This window comes from Stomoxys calcitrans, chromosome 4 (assembly GCF_963082655.1).
Source record: "Stomoxys calcitrans chromosome 4, idStoCalc2.1, whole genome shotgun sequence".
In the NCBI taxonomy this organism is placed as follows: domain Eukaryota; kingdom Metazoa; phylum Arthropoda; class Insecta; order Diptera; family Muscidae; genus Stomoxys; species Stomoxys calcitrans.
The window spans coordinates 147,667,620-147,690,941 of NC_081555.1; the positions used below are offsets into that span (position 1 = coordinate 147,667,620).

At 40.8% G+C, this 23,322-nt stretch overlaps 2 protein-coding genes across 2 annotated transcripts; one reads left to right on the plus strand and one right to left on the minus strand.

The window, feature by feature from the left end:
- Positions 1–974: 974 nt before the first annotated feature.
- LOC131997045 (uncharacterized) lies at positions 975–9,453 on the minus strand. The gene is made up of 2 exons (XM_059367305.1): positions 7,231–9,453; positions 975–983 (listed from the first exon to the last, which is right to left on the minus strand). Exons 1-2 carry the CDS (start codon positions 9,451–9,453, stop codon positions 975–977), a joined length of 2,232 nt encoding a protein of 743 aa, XP_059223288.1.
- Positions 9,454–16,663: 7,210 nt separating this feature from the next.
- On the plus strand, positions 16,664–22,766 carry LOC106085014 (uncharacterized). The gene is made up of 3 exons (XM_013249014.2): positions 16,664–16,983; positions 17,051–17,573; positions 21,732–22,766. Exons 1-3 carry the CDS (start codon positions 16,664–16,666, stop codon positions 22,764–22,766), a joined length of 1,878 nt encoding a protein of 625 aa, XP_013104468.2.
- Positions 22,767–23,322: the final 556 nt, after the last annotated feature.

The following is a 23,322-nucleotide window of genomic DNA, read 5'->3' on the forward strand; positions in this document are numbered from 1 at the left end:
CGAGTGGGTCTGGCTGGGCAGTTAAACAGGTGACGTGTATGGTGCGGTCTCTGGTAACAATCGGGACATACATCTTGCACGTCAGCATCAATGCTTGATCTGTATCAGTCGGGTGCATCTGCGCTAAAACTACTCTGGTTTGCCGGGGGAGGTCAATTTCTTCAGGTGCAACGGGAGGAGGTCGTTCTCCAAAGACTACATTCACCGGGTAGCCATTTACCGCATCTGCTACCGTATCTGCATGAATCTTGTCTAGACCTGCTAGGATATGCCGCTTGATCGAGAGGTTCTCCCTCATAGCGCTGAACCTTATGCCCTAGATCATGTAGATCTACCTTAAAGCTTCTGGGCTGTGGATGTCTATCCACAAGATGATGATTTAGAAGGTCTCTGCGATAACAGCCAAAAAGGTATTGCTTAGACAGCATGTAGTTATGTCTTCGCAGTGATAGGATCTTTGTCTCCTAATGGAGGTGGTCCACATGAGAACTGAGGAGACAGCCCGTCGCAGTTCGGAGGGTGGCATTCTGACAGATCTGAATATTATTCCACTGCGTGTCACAAAGTTGATGAGACCACACTGGTCAACAAGGTTTCTATGTCTGCACCCCAAATGCTGCCAGCAAGTGACTTGAGGACCTTGTTTCTTTTGTTTCTTCTTTTGACTTTATCGCAAATATGTGTGGCATGTGGGGAGAATGTGTAAGAGCTGTTGAATGTGACGCCAAGTAGTTTGGGACACTTGATGGTCGGAATCAATTCACCATCGACCATCACAGTCAGATCAGTATTCACCTCACGCGAATTTGTAGTAAACATTGTGACTGAAGATTTGCTGGCAGATATGTTCAGATTTCTTGCAGCGAAATATGAGGCAAGTTCGTTGAGGTAGACGTTTAACCTATCGCAGATGTCAACAATGGGTGGGGGGCCAGATGCCATGATCGTACAATCGACCGCATATGATACGATCTCTATGCCATCTAAAGGGAGTGGAAAGGAGGATAGGTAGAGATTAAACAGTGCTGGAGATATCACCCCACCTTGGGGGACTACCTGTTTCACTCTACAGTGCTTTGACTTCCTATTCCTAACTTCCACAAATGATTGGCGACAACATAGATAATTCGCGACCCAGCCTTTCAGGCCTGGCTGGAGGGATGTGTTGGCGATGTCCTCAAATAGTTTGGCATGGCTGACCATCACATGGCCGGGGCTGATTGAAGCCAGGGCAAATGTGTGCGGTGATGGCGTGCAAAGCAGTTGTTGTGCTATGCACTCTTCGAAATCCATGTTGATGCTCAGCGAATGGAAATTCTCCTACGAGGCTCAGGAGGAGTAATGGCTCGAGCATCTTTGCTAATGGTGAAGGAAGGGAGATCGGTCTGTACGACTCCAGCAAACTCGGGTCCTTTCCAGGCTTCGGTAGCGGGATCACTATGTCCATTTTCCAGACATCGGCAACTATAAGAGTGTTCGAAGACAGGTTGAGGACAGTAGTAAAGTACTAAACTCCAGGTAAATCCAGATTCTTCTTCATGATTTGGCGCCACGGATGACATTTCGATGGCTGTCCATCGGCTCAGAGACCACGGATACGGTGAATGGCTCTCCTCATTGCCCTGTCACTCTCGGGATGCACAATAAATTGAGGGTTGAACAACCTGGCGCATCTCTTCGGATCTGTCAAAAGTGGTCCTGGCATACCGTCTACCGGGGTTCGAGAGTCACTTCACAGTAGACCACAGCTTGCCTAAATCGGTGCCTAAGTTACATTGCTTCAAGTGTTTCAGCCACAAATTCCGCCTATGTTCGTTGACTACCCTGTTTATTTTCAAATTCAGCTCACTGATTCCGGTGTTAGTGGGGTCCATACTACGAATTCCATCACGCTCGTCTGCGAGTACCACTGCTTGCGCCGGGAAATTGGGCGGCACTTGGGGTATTCGACCAACTGGTATAAAGCGACTCGATATTGCCTGTCGGCAACTAACACATCCGAAGGGGGTGCCAGTTCACTGAAGTGGCGATTAGTGTACTCTCTGAACCAGCTCAATTGGCTTTCCTTTGATTGATAAACATTCGGTGCTCAGAGGTTATGAAATCGGGTGGTCGGATGATGGTGAGAATTACGGGGAGGTGGTCTGATCCCATAGAAATGACGGCTTGCCAGGATACGCCATTACGCCACTACGGGTCAATGTCAATGGAAATATCTGGCGTGCTGCTGCACCTCCTCGTAATCCTAGTGGGGGCATCTTCATTCACCGTGCAAAACGTGCAGCCTTCAATCTGCTCTGCCAAAGTCATGGCCCTCTGGTCGTTACTTAGGGGAGAATGCTATGAAATGTGATTCGCATTAAAGTCCCCTAGAACCAGACGATTATGGTTCTTGGGGACTTTAATGATCGTCGTAAAAATCTAAGGCGATCTGGCCATGTCCGTCCGTCTGTCTGTCTGTTGAAACCACGCCACATACTTTAAAAATGGAGGTATTGAGCTGAAATTTCTCACAGATTATTTTCTTGCCCATATGCAGGTTCAGTTTGAAGATGGACTATATCGGACTCTCGATTTAAAGTCTTGGCCCCATAAAAGACGCATTTATTGTCAGATTTCTCCAAAATTTGGAACAGTGAGTTGTGTTAGGCCCTTCGACATCAGATTTGAATATAGCTCCCATATAGATCGACCTCTCGATTTAAGGTTTTGAGCCCATAAAAGGCACATTTATTGTCCGATGTCGCCGACATTTGGGACTGTGAGTTGTATTAGACCCTTCGACATTCCCCTTCAGTTCAGCCTAGATCGGTTCAGATTTGGCTATAGCTTCCATATTTTATTTGGGAGTTGTTGTGGTGGTGGGTCGTCCGCTAGACAGTTGGCCCTTAATGTTGATATCAGATACGTGGTCTACTCCCAAATACCTTTAACTTGAGCCCCATATTTCAATAGTCAGCAAAAGTGAGCGACTTGGGGGTGTTTTGGGGGATGGGCGGCAAATCAGTGAGTTGGCCTTGAAAATATATATCGGATTCGTGTTCCACTCTAAAAACCCTCTAATTTGAGCCTCATATTCCAAAAGTCAGCAAATACTTACTATTTGGGTGGTGTTGTGGGGGTGGGGTGGCCCCATAGACACTTTTCCCAAATATTGATATCAGATTCGTGCTCTACTCCCAAAGACCTTTCATTTGAGCCCCATATGGCTGTGGTCGTAAATTTGTCCCTTTTGGGGGATGTTTTTGGTGAGAGGTGGCCCCCCAACAACTGGTCCTATATATGGATATCAGATTCCAATTCTACACTCAAATACCTTTTATTTAATCCCCATATTCCCATGGTTAGTAAATAAGTTTTGTTTGGGGGGTGTTTTGGGGAAGGGGTGGACCTCCAGGAACGTGGTCCCACATTTGGATATCAGATTCGTATTCCACTCGCAAATACCTTTCATTTGAGTCCCATATTGCCATGGTCGGTAAATATGTCCGATTTAGGGGTGTTTTGGGGGTTTGGGTGGTCCCCCAGCACTTGGTTAGACAAATGGATGTCAGATACGTTTTCTTATCCTAAATACTTTTCATTTGAGTCCCATATTGTCGTGATTGGTCTAAATATATGTTTGATAGGTTTTAGGGTGGGACAGCCCCCCTAGGTACCCCATCCGAAATTTGGATACCAAATTTTTATTTTAGGGTACTATATGAGAGCACACAAAATTTTGCTTAAATCGCACCACCCATCTCCGAGCGTTTCTGAAAATTAGGGTAAGGGGGAGGGTCCGCCCCCCTTCAGATATCAAAAAATTTAGTACCCTATTTTCACCACGGGATCATTATGCACCATCTGTGAAAATTTCAAGAAAATCGGTTCAGCCGTTTCTGAGTCTATAAGGAACACACAAACATACAAACAAACAAACACAAAATGATTTTTATATATAAGAAGATTTTCCCAAAATTTACCAAAACGCGCTATGGAATCCGCTAAATGTATTTTAAGATTTAGAAATAGCTCCCATATATATGAATCACCGGATTTTCACTTTAAGAGACTTTATCAGCGTATTTCGTAACAAGTTTTCTCTCACAATATCTTCTGTTATGGTTTTTACTACGTAGGCTGTTGGAGCCTACAATAGAATACCCCACACTACCGAGTCAACGTATTACTCTCAATGAATAGAACCTAAGTTGCAATATACTTCTACTTCTACTACTCAATTTATATTCACCATAGATACCTATGTTTGATTATCCCATATTGCCCGATTGGATTTCTTCAAACTATTCCAGTTATAAACTGATTTATTGGGTTGCCCAAAAAGTAATTGCGGATTTTTTAAAATAAAGTAAATGCATTTTTAATAAAACTTAGAATAAACTTTAATCAAATATACTTTTTTACACTTTTTTTTTCTAAAGCAAGCTTAAAGTAACAGCTGATAACTGACAGAAGAAAGAATGCAATGACAGAGTCACAAGCTGTGAAAAAATTTTTCAACGCCGACTTTATGAAAAATCCGCAATTACTTTTTGGGCAACCCTAATATGCGTACATATTACCCGCGTCCATGGTGGTTGATATCCAAGCTTCACAGGCCGAAATTATTATGTTTCTACTAGTTAATTGTTAAACAATATTTGTCATATTGTGTACAAAAATATTACACACTCTATATATATAACACCTGTCTCTTGCAATTTCTACCTCTCAACTAGTTTTAGTTGTTTTCCAAATGCCATTCGCATGCATTGGTATCACCCATTGAGTATCAATATTGAATAATGTAGCCACTTAATCATATATCATATGACTTTATACCTGCAATTACAACACCTTCAAAGAAAACATTCATTCAAATTTAATTAATGAATGACCAAATACACAGTGCCAAAAGGCGGTATGATAAGAACATGAAGCACCTTCTTCAATTATTATTCAAATAGTACATAAAAATTTTTATTGCACATAGTATATTTTTCCTCAAATATGAGCATTTCCATATTTTCTACGACTTACATGCTTAAAAAAAGGACAAGGACAATACATCTACTCCAAGCCATTGTGCTGGAGCTTACAGAATTACAGCCTTCTAATTATAACTAGCCCGACCGCTGTGCCTCCTACAATACACAGAAAAAAATTATTTATAATCTAAACTTCTAAGGTCTCATGGGTTCATCATGACATCCTAATATATAGTCCACATTGTTGGCATACACAATACCTTTCGGTTAAAATGCATATTTCAAAAAGTTAAGATTGAACTTAGCCCAAAATGATTTATTTTTATACCCTCCACCTTAGGATGGGGGTATAATAACTTCGTCGTTCTATTTGTAATTCGTCGAAATATTCGTCGGAGACCCCATAAGCTATATATATTCTTGATCGCCATCCCATTTTAAGTCGAACTAGCCCGTCCGTCTGTCTTTCGAAAGCACGTTAATTTTTGAACGAGTAAAGCTAGCCGCTTGAAATTTTGAACAAATACTTCTTATTTGTGTAGACCAGTTGGGATTGTAAATGGGCCATATCGGTCCATGTTTTATTATAGCTTCTTCTTATATAATCCGATCTTGGATCTTGACTTCTTGAGACACTAAATGGCGCAATTATTATCCGATTTGGCTGAAATTTTGCCTGAAGTGTTTTATTATGACTTCCAACAACTGTTTTAAATATGGTTTAAAATGGTCCATAACCTGATATAGCTGCCATATAAACCGATCTGGGATCTTGACTTCTTGAGCCTCTGTAGGCCGCAATTATTATTCGATTTTGTACATCGGCTTCTCTCATGACCTTCAGCGTACATGTCAATTATGGTCTGAATCGGTCTATAGCCTGATACAGCTCCCATATAAACTGATCTTCCTATTTTACTTTTTAAGCCCCTAAAGGGCACTATTCTGATTCAAACCGGCTGAAATTTTACACAATGCCTTCTACTATGGTCTCCAACATTCAATTCAATAATGGTCCAAATCATATAGCTCCAATATCATAGCAATAATTTTCTTTTATCATTTTTGGCTAAAAAGGGATACCGGGAAAAGAACTCGACAAATGCGATTCGTTGTGGACGGTACATAACATTCGGCCCGGCCGAACTTAGCACGATTTTACTTATTTACCTTAAAACATATGAGACCCATCACATAATATAGTCAAAAATACTGTACCCCCGTACCTTTACTAGTTTAAACTCTCCGCCAACTCTTTCATTCATTAAGTGCATAGTGTTTAAGTATGTGCGTTGCCAAAGTTGTATTTAATTGTCCATAGCAGCAGCGTAAGCTACTAACTGACCTCCACGCCAAAGAACTCCAAGTAGGGCCACGTGGTTCACTCCACCATGCCCCCGCACTTCAACAGTTACCTCTTTTACCATACTCTTTCTCTCTCACAAACCAGTCACCTCTCGCACTCTCACCACTATAACTCCTAGCTATGGCTTTACATTCACACCCATAACGATTGTTTTAGAAAAAAACCAACAAAAATTTGCTGTGTTTATAATTCTTCTTCTTTTATTGAAAATGAATTCCTCATTTTCATGGATTTTATTTTCGGAAATTTTTTTGTCATATATATTCGTTTGTTTGTTTGTTTGTTTGTTTATTGATACCAGACATCACAAGATAAAAATCTTATAAGTGACGATGCCGGTTTAAGGAATGGATTACATCGAATATGTGTTAAGAAAAATATAAATAAAAAAGTAATTATATTATAAAATTTATCATAAGAGAATTTTTTAGGAATTATACTTTAAATATAGTGTTTGAAAATTGTTTTCTTGAAAAGAGTAGCATTACTTATGGTTTGGATGTTGGATGGCAAATTGTTCCAAAGACGAATACTGTTGATTAAAAATTGTTTTTCAGAGTTTGAGGTTCGGAAGCGTGGTAGAATGATTTTTAGTCCTCTGCCAGATCGAGCAAAATGGAGATGATCATAAAGATATTTTGGCTGCTTAAGATAGATTATTTTTTGCAGTAAAATAACGCATTTCGCTTTGAGGAGGTTTTCGAAACTAATGTCGAATATTTTGTGGGCGAATTGAGAAATTCGGTCTCTCCTTTTCTTATTAAATATGTAGCGAGCAATGTTATTGTAGCTTACTTTTAGTTTGTTGAAGTCTCTCGAATCACAATTTGCGAAAATTTCACATCCATAAAGTAGAGTAGGTATAAGGTAAGATTTCGCTAAAAGCATACGTACTTGAAAAGGTGTAGAAGTCCGCACAGACCACAAACTTCGCAGCATTCCTTGAACTTTACCAACAGCTTTGTTTATATGATTAGTCCAAGTCAGTTTGGAATTGAATATTACACCAAGGTTGCAGGATGTATCAACAGTTTCTATTACCGAGTTGTTCAAAGTAGCTCTTACAGGAGGAATCTGGGTGGTTGATCGTTTTAAAATTTTCATCAGTTTAGTTTTTGACGGATTTAGACAGAGACTATTTTTACTCGCCCAGTTCTGGATTTCATTCAGATCGCAATTAATATTATTTATACATGATTGTACGCCATTTGGTTTAGCGCTGGAGAAAAGCTGAACATCGTCAGCGTACATTTGCACATTACAATGCATTGGAATATCAGGTAGATCATTTATGTATACAGAAAAAAGTAAGGGACCAAGGATAGAGCCCTGCGGAACACCTCTAGGTACATCAAGTGCCGCAGATGTTGTATCACCGACATTGACGGATTGACGGCGTCCGGTAATGTATGATGAAATCAGTTTACAGGCCGGTTTGGAGAAAAAGAAAAGTCTGTCAAGCTTCGAGATAAGAATATCATGGTTCACTGTGTCAAAGGCTTTACTGTGGTCCAGTAATACCAGAAATGATACCATATTATTATCCATATTTTGTCTCAATTCTTCCACAACGTCAATTAATACAGTAGAGCAGTTTCTTTTTGTTCGAAAACCAGATTGTCTATCATTCAAAAGACCTCTGAAACTCAGGAAGGCATCTATTTGAGTATTTATAATACGTTCCAAAGCTTTAGAGAAAAACGGCAGGATAGCAATCGGACGGAACTCTGAATTCTGTTTGGGTATCGGTATAATTTTTGCCAATTTCCAGTCTGTTGGGAACGTTGACTTTGTAAGAATGTTGTTATAAATGTGTGTAACAAATGGAAGTATTTTCGGCAGTACCAATTTGGCAAATCTAGGATGTATGCCATCAAATCCCATTGCGTCAGACTTTATGGTTGCAAAACTTTGTAAGACTTCTTCGGGACTAACACATCTAAACGAGAATGTGTCTTCAATCTGTGCTGTAGAAATATTAGAATAAGTGTTTGTGCCAGGGTCCACAGTATTTATTTTCAAAAAGTTTTCATTTATCTCATCTAGGTCAGAGATAGAAAGACAATCAGTGTTGGTATTGGATTTCGATCCAATTCCGATGTTCCTTATTTCTTTCCATTTTCGCTTACTATCAATTGCATTTTCGAATTTCCTTTTATAGTACTGCTTTTTGGACTCGTTAGTCTTTTTGAGCACATCTCTTCTAGCGGATTTAAACGTGTCATACAGTGTAGGCAGTCTATAACGTTTCCATCTTTTATATGCCAAATTTCGAACGCTGATCAAGTGCTTGATTTCAGGAGTAAACCATGGCTGTTGTTTTCTGTTAGTATAAATGACTTTGACAGGAACGCATGTGTCGTAAATTGAGCAAAGGTTATGATTTAGGAAGGAAACTTGTTCGTCAACACCTTCCATATAGAAAATCTCTTCCCAAGGTACTTCATCTAAACTTTGATGCAGAAGTGGCCAGTCAATGTTTTTGAAGTCGCGATATGTCGATGTACAAACAGTGGGATTAATTTCGAAGTGGTATGTGACGAAAAGCAAATCATGCTTGGAGAATGCGGGGGCATCTAGCTGATTGTAGAGAGATATTTTGGACAAATGGCTGACAAAGAACACATCTAGCAGACTCGCGTTACTTCTTGTGAAGTGAGTTGGTGCGGAATCATTCACAGGAAGTAGCCCTAGGGTTTGCATTGAGTCGGCAAGACAGCGCTCAACAAGCAAGTTGCTATTAAAATCACCAGCTACGATTATATTGTCGTACTCGATGGAAATTATATCAATAGTTTCTATTAATTCTTCAAAATCTATTGATGAATTTGGTCTGTAGACGCAACCCAGCAGTAATCTTTTCTTGTCATCAGATAAAAGTTCCAGAAATAAGTATTCAATGCGGGAAGAGCGGTTTGACATAAATTTGAGAGAGCAGCTTATACCATGTTTGATATATATAGCTACCCCGCCGCCATGAGTATGACGATCCGCTCTAAACAGTTTGTATCCCGTAACATGAAAAATGCTGCTATCGATTTCAGGATGAAACCACGTTTCAGATATACAAATGGCGTCGATGTCGGAGTTAATAAATGTATCGCGAAACTCATCCATTTTGTTATTAAGACTTTGGGCATTTATGTGCACCAGTTTTAGGCCTGTTTTTTGTTTTGATAGTATTCGTATCATGCATTTTAAGTTGTCTTTGGAACATTGTTTTGCTCTATCTAATATTATAAGAAAAATAAGTAATGCTACAAAGGTTTGTATAGTTACTTAGGACTACAATGTGAAATTTACTTAAAGTAAGTGGTGTAACATTTATTTTTTCTATGCAGGAAATCAGTGAGTAACAATTTATGTAAATAATAATAAAAAGTTCGAGTAATTTATATATTGAGTCATGAAATATTTTAATTTTGATCATTATTATTGCTGGAATATTCTGCTGGCATGTTGATTGGTTCAGGACCGCCGCGAAAAAGATTGATTAATTTGCTGGTACTATCAACCATGATAGGTGGCTCATCTTTTGTTCTTTTGACATATACGAGGCCACGGAGACTAAATGTTGACTCGATGCATTTTTGCCGTTTTAGTTTAAGTGCATTTTGAAGTATTTTGTAGTTATAACTGGTAAGATTTTCGTTTACATAGATATGTTTATCGGAATCATATCCCACATGTTGTAGTTGCAATGCAGTTTTATGACTTTTTTTGAACTGCGATATATTTTTTAAAATAAAGTTTTTATCAGAGGGTGATGTTAGATTCACCATGATTGTTTCTGGAGTGTCTCTATTTTTATTAACATTGCAGACTCGATAAATTGCTCTGATGGTTGGAGTAGCAATGTTTAGATTGTTGCAAAGAGTGTCAAAAATTTGAAATAGATTTTCGTTATTTGTATAAGGGATACCGTTTATCCGAAGGTCACTCGCAACGTGTAAATTTTCGTGTTTTTGTTGTTGAACTTTTAGTTTTTCGATTTCATGTTTTAATACACCTATATCCTGGTTCATGTTTTCAATTTTGTCTGCCACTGTTTCAATTTTCTCAACACGATTGGTTATATTAGAAAGCTTTTCTGATAGCTTACCAATGTCTTTTCTAAATTCATCCATGCTCTTATCTATAACACTTAAGAGTCTAGATTCACTCTCGAGTATCAATGCTTTGATAAGCTCAGATTGTTTCTCGAACCGTTTATCTATGAGTTGAACAATACGTTGAGGAGAGTCATAATTAGACAAGCGAGGAGTTTTGCATACGTTCTCATCAGAGTAAGATCCACGGCCTTCTCTCCACCTTTTTGGCGCCATAACCAACTTATCTGTGGTGAGCGTGTTTTCACTGTTTATTGTTGTTATTTCAATTACTGGTACTTGCTCAGAGTGTGCCATGCTAAGAGATATTTATTTATTTTTTCGGTTTGTGTTTTTTTTTTTTTTTTTTTTTTTTTTTTGTTTTTGTTTTGTTGTCACTTAAGAATTTGCACTGAATGTTAATTGGTTCTTTATATTTTCAAGCGCAGACACTCACGAGAATTTAGATAAAGAGCACAGAGAGATGTTCAAATTTATCTAGTTTGATGTATATGTACTTGTAGCAAACAAGTTGTTTTGTTTATTTTATTTTGTTTTGTTTATTTGTATCGACGGTGTTTGACTGTTTTTTCTTGTTTTAGACGACGATATGACAAATGCATCCGATAATGTATGACAAATGCATCCGATAATGAGATCGTGAGTTTGTTTTTGCCGGGAGTAGACGTATTTTTGTTAGGCTCCTACCTTTTTAACTCGCAAAGCGTTGAATCGGCCGTTACAGCATCAAATTTACATCGAAATCCAAGAGCGGAGAATTTTGAACAGGCCTGTATGGTTGACGGACAGAGTATACATCGATTTATAAACAAAATATAGCAAAAAATCACTTCAATATTTACAAAATTTAACTGGAAGTGTTTTGTTGACAAAATTGCTCAAAAGTTGAAAAAAGTCACATCTCAGGAAAAATATCTTTCGATTGATGCTAATTTTATTAAAATCCAATTAGCCGTTTGGCAGTAATATGTACCACAAATTCGCTTTAATAGAACCCAACTAATACATATGACCTATAGTTATAAAATTGTTGTTGTGCAGCTCCGCAAAACATATACAAACAGAAACAACAAAAATGCAAATGCCTCGCACGCCAAAGCCAATAAATTGGCTGAACTACATGCAAAGTAGGCCCACGCACATCACACCCCCACAACACCCTCACCCAAATAGTGATACTCTTTCTCTCACACCATTTGCTTCTCTTACTCTCACCACTAATACTCCCACATATGGCTTTGCGCTCTTACACCCATAACGAATACTTAAGAAGAAAAAACCAACAACAGTTTGCTATGTTAATGCTTTTACTTTTTTTATTGAAAATGAATTCATCATTTTCATGGCTTTTCTTTAAGGAAAATAAATTTTCATATATATTCATCGCTTCTCTCAAAAAGATGTAGAGCGGTAGACAAGCTCACAGTTTCAAATTTCATCAAAATCGGAAAAAAATGCTCCTTTTATAGGCTCAATACTCCATATCGGGGGATCGCTCTGTATGGCAGCTATATCCAAATATGGATACATATAACTAAATTTCAATATTATGAGATCAGAAGGCAGGTTTATATACAAATAAAACGAAATCATCAAAAATTGTTGCAGAAACCAATCTCTATTAATGTGGGCTCCACGATAATAAAAACAAGTACAACGGCGATACGTTCGGCCGGGCCGAACTTTGGATACCCACCACCTCGGGTATATATGTAAACCAACTTCCGTCATAGTCCGGTGAATAATGCATACATAATGCCTCATAGCAGCTATATCGAAATATGTTCCTCTTTGGACCAAATACTAATAAGTACAACTCATTGTTCAATTATGTATCACAAAATATTGCTTTTTTAGAAGCTATATCTAAAAATAAACCGATCTAAACTCCATACGACACGGATGTCGAAAGCCTGTCTTAAGTCACTGTATCGATTTTCAGTGAAATCGGATTATAAATCGCCTATTATGGGTCTAAGACTTTATATCGAGATATCGGTCTATATGCATATATATGCAAAATTTTAGCTCAATATCTCTATTTGGAAAGAGTGTATCGTGATTTCAACAGACAGACGGACGGACATGGCTATATCGTATTGGATTTTTACGCTGATCAAGAATATATATACTTCATAGGGTCGTAAATTGATATTTCGAAGTGTTGCAAACGGAATGAAAAAGGGAATATACCCCCATCCTTCGGTGGTGGGTATAATAATTGAAATGTTAATATTAGTCACGGATTTTCTCATATATATGATGTGTGTGACACCACTACTGGGGTACAGTGTATCATAACATAATACATTTGTTTCTAACACTCAAAAGGAAGAAATACACACCCATTGATAAGTAATCCTATCTGCTCACAAGTTGACTCAGAGTTGATTTAGCTATGTCCGTCTCTGTGACCATGTTAATTTGTATACAAAGTACACATCGCAATTTTAGATTATGGATCTATGATGGAGGGTATAACAATGAGATTTATTAATTAAACGCTTGGTAGGAATGAATAAGTATTCCATTTTTTTATACCAACCACCGAAGGATGGGGGTATATTCATTTTGTCATTCCGGTTTGCAACACATCGAAATATCCATTTCCGGCCCTATAAAGTTTATATATTCTTGATCAGCGTAAAAATAGAAGACGATCCAGCCATGTCCGTCTGTCTGTTGAAATCTCGCTACAGTCTTTAAAAATAGAGATTGATTTGAAATTTTGCACAGATTCTCTTCTTGACCGTAGGCAGGTTAATTTCGAAGACGGGCTATGTATGACTATATCTGGATATAGCCCCCATATAGACCGATCTGGCAATTTAAGGTCTTAGGAATATTAAAGCCACATTTATTATCCAAATTCGCTGAGATTTGGGACAGTGATCAGGTCTCTCGAAACCCCTCTTCTGAATACGGCCCAGATCTGTCCAGATTAAGATATAGCTGCCATATAGACCCATCTCTCGACTTAAGATCTTGGGTCCATGAATACGGCCCAAATCTATCCAGATTGAGATATTGCTGCCCATCTATGGACTTAAGACCTTGGGCCCATTACAGGTGTATTTGTTGTCCGATTTAACAATTTCGCTGAAATTTGGTATAGCAAGTTATGTCAGACTTCTCGAGATGCCTGTTCAATATGGCCCAGATCGGCCCAGATTTGGATATAGCTGCCATATATACCGTTTTCCCGCCTTAAGGCTTTTAACCCATAAAAGGTGAATTTGTCAACCGATTTTGCTGAACTTAGGCACAACGAGTTGCGTTAGGCACCTCAAAATTCATACCTAGTCTCGTTCCGAGTCTTGTTAAGATCGGTTTATATATCAATGCAACTTCCATATAGACCGATCCTTCAATTTAAGGTCTTGGGCATATAACAGGCACATTTAGTGTCCGATTTCGCAAAAATTTGGTAAAGCGAATTGAGTAAGTAGAAAGATCCTTCAATTTAAGTCCTTGGGCCCATAATAGGCGCATTTATTGTCGGATTTCGCTGAAATGGCATTGCAAGTTTTGTAAGTCTCTTCGAGATCCTTGTTCAATACGGCCCAGATCAGTATATATTTGGATGTAGCTGCTATACATACCAACACACCAAGTCCATAAAAGGGGAATTCAACAACCGATTTCCTTGAATTTAATAAAAATCAATGACGGACGAAGGGACCGGAATTTGAAACAGTGAGTATTTTTAGACCTTCCGACATCTGACCCAAATATGGTTCAGATCGTACTATATTTATATATAGCTGCCATATAGGCCGATATGATGATAAAGGGTCTGAAGCCCATAAAAGCTGTATTTATTGCTTAAGGGACGGACGGAGGGACGGACGGAGGGACGGACGGAGGGACGGACGGAGGGACGGACGGAGGGACGGACGGAGGGACGGACGGAGGGACGGACGGAGGGACGGACGGAGGGACGGACGGAGGGACGGACGGAGGGACGGACGGAGGGACGGACGGAGGGACGGACGGAGGGACGGACGGAGGGACGGACGGAGGGACGGACGGAGGGACGGACGGAGGGACGGACGGAGGGACGGACGGAGGGACGGACGGAGGGACGGACGGAGGGACGGACGGAGGGACGGACGGAGGGACGGACGGAGGGACGGACGGAGGGACGGACGGAGGGACGGACGGAGGGACGGACGGAGGGACGGACGGAGGGACGGACGGAGGGACGGACGGAGGGACGGACGGAGGGACGGACGGAGGGACGGACGGAGGGACGGACGGAGGGACGGACGGAGGGACGGACGGAGGGACGGACGGAGGGACGGACGGAGGGACGGACGGAGGGACGGACGGAGGGACGGACGGAGGGACGGACGGAGGGACGGACGGAGGGACGGACGGAGGGACGGACGGAGGGACGGACGGAGGGACGGACGGAGGGACGGACGGAGGGACGGACGGAGGGACGGACGGAGGGACGGACGGAGGGACGGACGGAGGGACGGAGGGACGGACGGAGGGACGGACGGAGGGACGGACGGAGGGACGGACGGAGGGACGGACGGAGGGACGGACGGAGGGACGGACGGAGGGACGGACGGAGGGACGGACGGAGGGACGGACGGAGGGACGGACGGAGGGACGGACGGAGGGACGGACGGAGGGACGGACGGAGGGACGGACGGAGGGACGGACGGAGGGACGGACGGAGGGACGGACGGAGGGACGGACGGAGGGACGGACGGAGGGACGGACGGAGGGACGGACGGAGGGACGGACGGAGGGACGGACGGAGGGACGGACGGAGGGACGGACGGAGGGACGGACGGAGGGACGGACGGAGGGACGGACGGAGGGACGGACGGAGGGACGGACGGAGGGACGGACGGAGGGACGGACGGAGGGACGGACGGAGGGACGGACGGAGGGACGGACGGAGGGACGGACGGAGGGACGGACGGAGGGACGGACGGAGGGACGGACGGAGGGACGGACGGAGGGACGGACGGAGGGACGGACGGAGGGACGGACGGAGGGGACGGACGGAGGGACGGACGGAGGGACGGACCGATATGGTTGGATCGGCTCAGAATGCCGAGGCGATCAAGAAAATATCAACCTTATGCGATCGCAGATCAATATGTCGAGGCGTTAGTGACGGAATTAGATTAGTATACCCTCCATCCAATGTTTGTGGGTATAAAAAAATTTAAATATAGTTTTTCACACAAACAATCACACTCTCATTTTGGGGGTGGCAGATTTATATAATTTTCATGCTGTGGCTTTGCTTTTCGGAGGCCACTGTAGCGCAGAGGTTACCATGTCCGACTGTCCGAAGTTTGCCCCTGTTCCTTAATGGAATGTTCATGGGCAAAATGCGCTCAAACCAATTCTCTAAGCACTTTTCCACTCCGATCGAGATACCTTTTGACGACTGAAATAGTTGACTTCGCATTTTGTTCTTTAAATGTGGGAATAAAATAAGTCGTTGGGTGCCACGTCGGGGCTGAATAGCGGATGACCTTTTGTCAAAAGGGCTTCGTCTTCTCTTGGTCGATTTTCTAATTTCCTTCAAGACTTCAGGCAAATGTTGTGTACCACTTAAAATTGATCTCCTACCTTGCTCAAGCGGAACAGTCACCACATGACCAGTTTCGCCGATGAATCGGGCGACCGTATGCTTCTTCCACAAGCAAATTTCGTAGCATTTGTCCCGTCATCGAAGACCCACAAGGTCGATTGTTGTTTTGCTTTGAACTTATAAGCCAACGGTTACGATATTCTACAATTATTTTGAAGCTAGGCGATAGGCAACCCTTGATGTTGCCTAGACCAGAAACTAATATACAGCCCTCGTTTATATGCCAATACCATTACAAAATGGTATCTTAATAATCCGACACGTTTCTATTTTCTTCAACCGGCAATTAGGAAAAGATATGGAACTAGTGAAATCCCTTCTAATCTTTTGTGAAAACAAAATTGATTCAAAGCATTAATTTTCATATTCCATATGAGCACTTGACATTTCGTAGCAACATCCAATAGAGTATTACTTTTTACACAATCATCAATATTAATAAAGGGTGGCATTTGAATGTATTTTCCCCACCACTCAACTCATGAGTTTGATTGATTAATGGGTTAAATTTTAGAAAATCCAACACCAAGGACAAGCATCTACATTCAATATGCCATACAACGTTCTGTCCTAGGACAAATACAACGCATTTGAAATGTATCTCAAGTGGCCTCAAATGTTTGCCTTATTAATGTTTGTGGCAAAAAGTTTCGCAAACTCTCAGGTAGCCAGTGAAAATCTGTACAGTTCGCTAAATGCCATTGTAAATGAATCGTTGATTTTTGATCGTATTGTGCTCTATGCCAACTTCAATAGTTCATCACATGTGGAAAGTTTGTATTTTAATGACATGGTGGGTAGAGTTTTAAGTGGCCTCGAACATCTTGCAGCAAAAGTTCTTCTTCATCGTGAAAAGGTCATCTTCAAAGTGCAGCACAGTGAGTTGTTGTTCTTCAGCGACATTAAATGGCTAAAGTAAGATTTGGATGAAGACTATAATCCAAGAGAGAATTTTTAACAAAACTGTTACATGTAATTTTAGATACTTTTATGAAAATGTTAAACGAGGTGGCAATTATAACTTGTCGCGATCTGTCTTCTATATATCATCTATAACCACATTGGATGAGATGCAAATCTCAAGTGTCTTTCGCATATTGTTCAACTTGAGCATGTTGAATGTGGTGCTGGTGGTACAATTGGCTGAGGATGATATCGCTATGGTCACCTATTTTCCATTTACGCCGCAGTCGTGCTTTAGCGTGCAGCCAATTGTGGTAAATCGTTTTGATGCTGTGCAAAAGAAGTGGCAGCACAATGACTTCTTTCCCCATAAATTGCATAATTTCTATGGATGTTCCCTGACATGTGCCACTTGGGAAGATATGCCTTATTTGGCCTTGAAGTCCAGTACGGCCGTTGGCCGTGCCTATGAATTTGATGGCTTTGAGGGGAAACTATTGGAATTTTTGGCTGAGAATTTAAATTTCACCATTAAGTTGTATATGATGAGCGAGATGGAGATTGCTGAGACTTTTAACGAGACTGGATTGATTTTTGAAGAGGTGCGTAGAAATTTGTATATGAGAGGATGTTTTAATAGCCCACTTGTAAAGGTCACAATTTATATACTTGTAAGGCTTGGAGATTTCGTATTTTCCTATCGTGATAGGTATGAAAATTAAAGATAAGAGAAGAGAAAAGGGATCATATATTTGTTGTCTCACCTACAATTTGGGTTTTCTGTACGCATAAATTGCTACTTTGGCCTCGCCTTACACTGAGATCAAGGACGAATTTCTAAATGTGGCTAGAACCCGCTTAATACGCGTCTCCCATTCGACTCCGCTGGTTATTCTACTGCCGCATTTATCATTATTTGATCAGACAACCAGTTGAACTGGTTTGATTCCTCTAACAGGTGGACTTCCCTAAATTATCGGAAGTATTAACACCATAAAATAGGAAGCCACTGTAACGCAGAGGTTAGCGTGTCCGCCTATGACGCTGAACACCTGGGTTCGAATCCTGGCGAGACCATCAGCTGGCAACATTTGTAAGGTACTATGCCATGTAAAACTTGTTTCCAAAGAGGTGTCGCACTGCGGCACGTCGTTCGGACTCGGCTAAAAAAGGAAGGTCCCTTATCATTGAGCTTAAAACATAAATCGGACTGCACTCATTGATATGAGAGAAGTTTGCCCCTGTTCCTTAGTGGAATGTTCATGGGCAAAATTTACATTTGCAGTAACACCATACCATAACTGATTTCCTTGGCCCCTGAAGAGTAGGCATCAAATTCTCTTTCAGCTTTCTTGAAGGCATCTCTTGACGCCCCGTAATCTGAATTTCTAATTCCTTACTTCTACAGACCCGGGTTTCTGTTTTACAAAGCCCACATGCACTATTGCCACATATTGTATAAATGCCGAAATATTAACATTTCAGCTTCTGAAGGATCGGCGATCTTCACATTTCGCAGCTTCGCAAGGTCCAACGAATTTTTCTCAGGTCTCGATTATGATTTTGGGGGAAGCAAGACTTAGGTCAGATCAGGTTGGGATAAAATAAGGGCGCGAGTTCTAATGCGACCCATGTCACTATGGACATACATCTAAGCCAATAATCTTAATCCGAACGGTCTATATGGGGGCTATATGGAGATATAGCCCATCTTCGAACTTAACCTGCTTATGGACAAAAAAAGACTCCGGGCAAAATTTCAGCTCAATATCTCTATTTTTAAAGACTGTAGCGTGATTTCAACAGACAAACGGACGAACATTTCTAGATCGTCTAAGATTTTTACGCTGATCAAGAATATATATACTTCATCGGATCGAAAATGGATATTTTGATGTGATACAAACGAAATGACAAAATGAATATACCCCCATCCTTTGGTGGTGGGTACAACTAGTAAAATATTTATCATATGAGAACTGATAGAGCTAACTCTTTGAACTTTGAAATGGTTAGAAGTGAGGATCATGTGCAAAATGTCCGCCTCTTGCCAGCGCCCTTAAGTTGGTCACTTCTTTATTTCGAAAAATTGTTCGGGCTGTGGCGGGGCATCGGAACTTGTACAAATACTAAGTGGCTATGGTGCTCAATATGACAAGGCGAGTTATTAGCGCCTTTAAATAACCAATGGCCACCTTGATTCCACGGGGATCAGTCTTTGGACCGGAACGAGCTTGCTTACCTCTTCATCTTGACGAAGATCGCCGCCACCACATGAAAATGTGGCTACAAAACAACAGCAACATAGTATTGGTCTAATAACTTTCTTACTAACTGGTCTAATAAGCAGAGTACTATCTTCGGATTCAGGCCCCATTTCGAGCCTATGGCCCGTCTACATAATGTCCAACATCTGTGAGCCTTCTCAGTACGCCACCAAATGAGACACGTCCTTCTCTTTCTCTCTATTTTTTGGTCTTAGTCCCATAAAAGCTGTAGGGGATAGGATATTAAATATTTTATGGGACTGAGACCTAAAATTGAGAGATCGATGTAAAGGGTGATTTTTTTGAGGTTAGGATTTTCATGCATTAGTATTTGACAGATCACGTGGGATTTCAGACATGGTGTCAAAGAGAAAGATGCTCAGTATGCTTTGACATTTCATCATGAATAGACTTACTAACGAGCAACGCTTGCAAATCATTGAATTTTATTACCAAAATCAGTGTTCGGTTCGAATGTGTTCATTCACCGTAACGTTGCGTCCAACAGCATCTTTGAAAAAATACGGTCCAATGATTCCACCTCAAAAAAATCACCCTTTATATGGAGCTATATTAGAACAAAGATCTTAACAAAAATTATTCTCAAAATTTCAGCCTTATCTGAATATATGGGGATTATATTATGTTATAGTCCGATTTTGACAAAATACGGCATGGATATCGAGGATCTCAATACACATTATGCCAAATTTCAGCCTAATCGGATAATAAAGAAAGTAAAGCTAGCACCTTGCAAAATACTTTTTATTAGTGAAGGTCGGTTAGGATTGTAAATGGGGCAAATCGGTCCATATTTTGATATAGCTGCCATATAAACCGATCTAGTATCTTGAATTCTTGAGCCTCTAGAGTGCGCAATTCTTTTCTGATTGGAATGAAATTTTGCACGACGTGTTTTGTTATGATATCCAAAAACTGTGCCAGGTGTGGTTCAAATCGGTCTATAACCTGACATAGCTGTCATACAAACCGATCTGGGGCCTTGACTTCTTGACACATTAGAGGGCGCAATTCCTATCCGATTTGTCTGAAATTTTGCATGAGGTGTTTTGTTATGACTTCCAACAACTGTTTAAAAGATGGTTCAAATCGGCCCATACCCTGATGTAGCTGTCATATAAACCGATCTGGGATCTTAACTTCTAGAACCACTAGAGGACGCAATTCTATTCCTATTTGGATGAAATTTTGCACGAGATGTTTGGTTATAGTTTCTATGTCATTTATGGCTCAAATAGGTCCATAACCTGACATAGCTGACATATAATCCGATCTGGGGTCTTGACTTCTTGAGTTTCTAGAGGGCGAAATTCCCATCCGATTTGGCTGAAATTTTGCATGATGTGTTTTGTTATGACTTCCAACAACTGTGCCATATATGGTTCAAATCGGTCCATAACCTCATATGGCTGGTATATAAACCGATCTTGGGTCTTGACTTCTTGACACATTAGAGGGCGCAATTCCTATCCGATTTTGCTGAAATTTCGTATGAGGTGTTTTGTTATGACTTCCGACAACTGTGCTGAGTATGGTTCAAATCGGTCCATACCCTGATATAGCTCTCATATAAACCGATCTTGGGTCTTGACTTCTTGAGCCTCTAGAGGGCGCAATTCCTATCCGATTTGGCTGAAATGTTGCATGCAGTGTTTCGTTACGACGTCCAACAACTGTACTAAGTACGGTGTAAATCGGCCCATAACCTGATATAGCTGTCATATAAACCGATCTGAGGACTTGACTTCTTGAGCCTCTAGAGGGCGCAATTCCTATCCGGTTTGTCTGAAATTTTGCATGAGGTATTTTGTTATTACTTCCAACAATTGTGTTAAATATGGTTCAAATCGGTCCATAACCTGATATACCTGCCATATAAACCGATCTGGGATCTTGACTTCTTGAGCCTCAATAGGGCGTTATTATTATCCGGTTTGGCTGAAATTTTGCACATTGACTTCTGCTGTGGTCTCCAACACTTAATTCAATTAACATAGCAATTATTTTCTTTTATATATAGCTTGGGAATAGTTTTCAGGATATACTTTTCTTCGCCCTTATAATCCCATTGTATTCCTTGAGCGGTGTGTAATGCACATCCCTATAAACTGTCGCTCTTTTTATCCCTAATCCTGTTACCAAGGGTAGCTGGGTTACCTGTATTAAGATTTATTACTATAGTGTCAAGAATTTTGCCAAGACTTGGCCCCGAAGAAAAAAGTGATCCATAATTTTTCCACAGAATCATATTCTCGAACATATGTACCATATACCTACCTGTTCCGAACCATATATCAACACGGAAAGTATCCGAATATTGCATAGTAAAATTTTTGTCTTTTTCCCAAAAATGGGAGTTAAATGGCCAAAGTAAAGGCCTCACGAACTTCAATCAAAGCCCTAATATATGATTGCTATGTTCGGTTTTTATGTACCCCCTCAATAAATATTTTTCGCCCTTGCTCATTTCAGATGTTCTCCACCTCGGCTGACTTTGCCCTGGGTGGCTTCTATTACAAACCATATTTGAACACAACATCACCGTACAGTCAAACGAATTACTATTACCTCTCGGAAACTTTCATGATATCGAATGTGTTCAACGTTTACAGTACATACGAAAAAATTGCCTATCCCCTGCAAGTAAAGCTCTGGTATGCCATTGGACTGACACTTCTGCTAAGCTCTGCACTTATTATGGCCTTTGAATGCCGACAAAAATTGCGCAATTTTTTATTTGGCGAGTCCAATACCATGCCCCAATATCATCTCTACATACTGGCGTTTGGTGCAAATATGGCTAACAATCAATTGCCGCGTTATAATTTTTCACGTTTCCTGCTTGCAACCTGGATGTTGGCCACCTTGGTGATACGCAGTGCCTATCAGTCGGGCATGTATGAGATGTTGCGCGACAATAAGCACAGTAATCCACCGCAAACGATAGCGGAAGTCCTGAAGCAGAACTATGTTGTACTCTTGAAGGGCAGCCACAAAAGCCTCTTTGAAATTTTGCCGGATATGAGGAATGTTCGAGATTTTAATGGCACCATGATGGAAGCGTTTGGTCAGTTGGCCGAGGCCAATGTACGCACAGCCCTAGTGACGCAGTATGAATATTTTGGACACTATAGCAAATTGAATGCCTCGAATTGGCAGAGATTACATTTGGTCAACGAGCGCATCTACCAACAGCAATTGGCCATGAATGTGCGCCGCCAGTCGTATTTGGTTGAGGAATTGAATAAATGGATTACTATGGCCCAATACTATGGATTTTTCGATAGATGGCTTAGTGAAATGGAATTGGATAAGAAAAAGACACCTCACACCATTGCGAGGACGGTGCAAACGAACATCTTGACCATGAATGAATTGGGAGCACTGTTTATGATCTTAATTTGGCTACATCTATTGGCCGTGTTCGTGTTTCTAATTGAGGTGTGGTGGCACAAATACAGCCCACGTATGAGACGAATTGTAAGAATACCATGGTTGTTTGTGTGAGTTCGTGCAATTGTCACACACACACAGTACACTCACAATACACTCACAAACTATTTTTGTAAAGTTTATTTTTTTTCTATTTCTACTTCTCTGTGACTTTGGTGTTTCAATTGAACGGATAAAAAATATATAAATAAACTAAATATATTTTAAATGGGATACGTTTTGGTACATTTTCTGTAGGGCTATCCCCAGTGGAGCAGAAAAGGAACTGGATGATTGTGGAGTGTCAAATTTGAGCCAATTTTCAGGAAATTTTGCAGAGACTTTTAATTGGGCAATGAAACATGCTATACCCAATTTCGCCAAAATCGATTTGAATTTAAAACCAGTAAGGAAAGGCAAAAATCGGGCGTAGAGACTATGTAATACCCTACACCACCGAGTATACCTACAACTTTTAACAGATAGAACCTATGTCCAAATTTAGCCAGAATTTATATTTGTATACGTGCTGAAACAACGAATAGAACACCAATATGTTTTTACAATAGGACCCAAATTCTGGCTATCAAAGTTTTAAAGACATATATCGGCTAAAAAATATATATGGGAG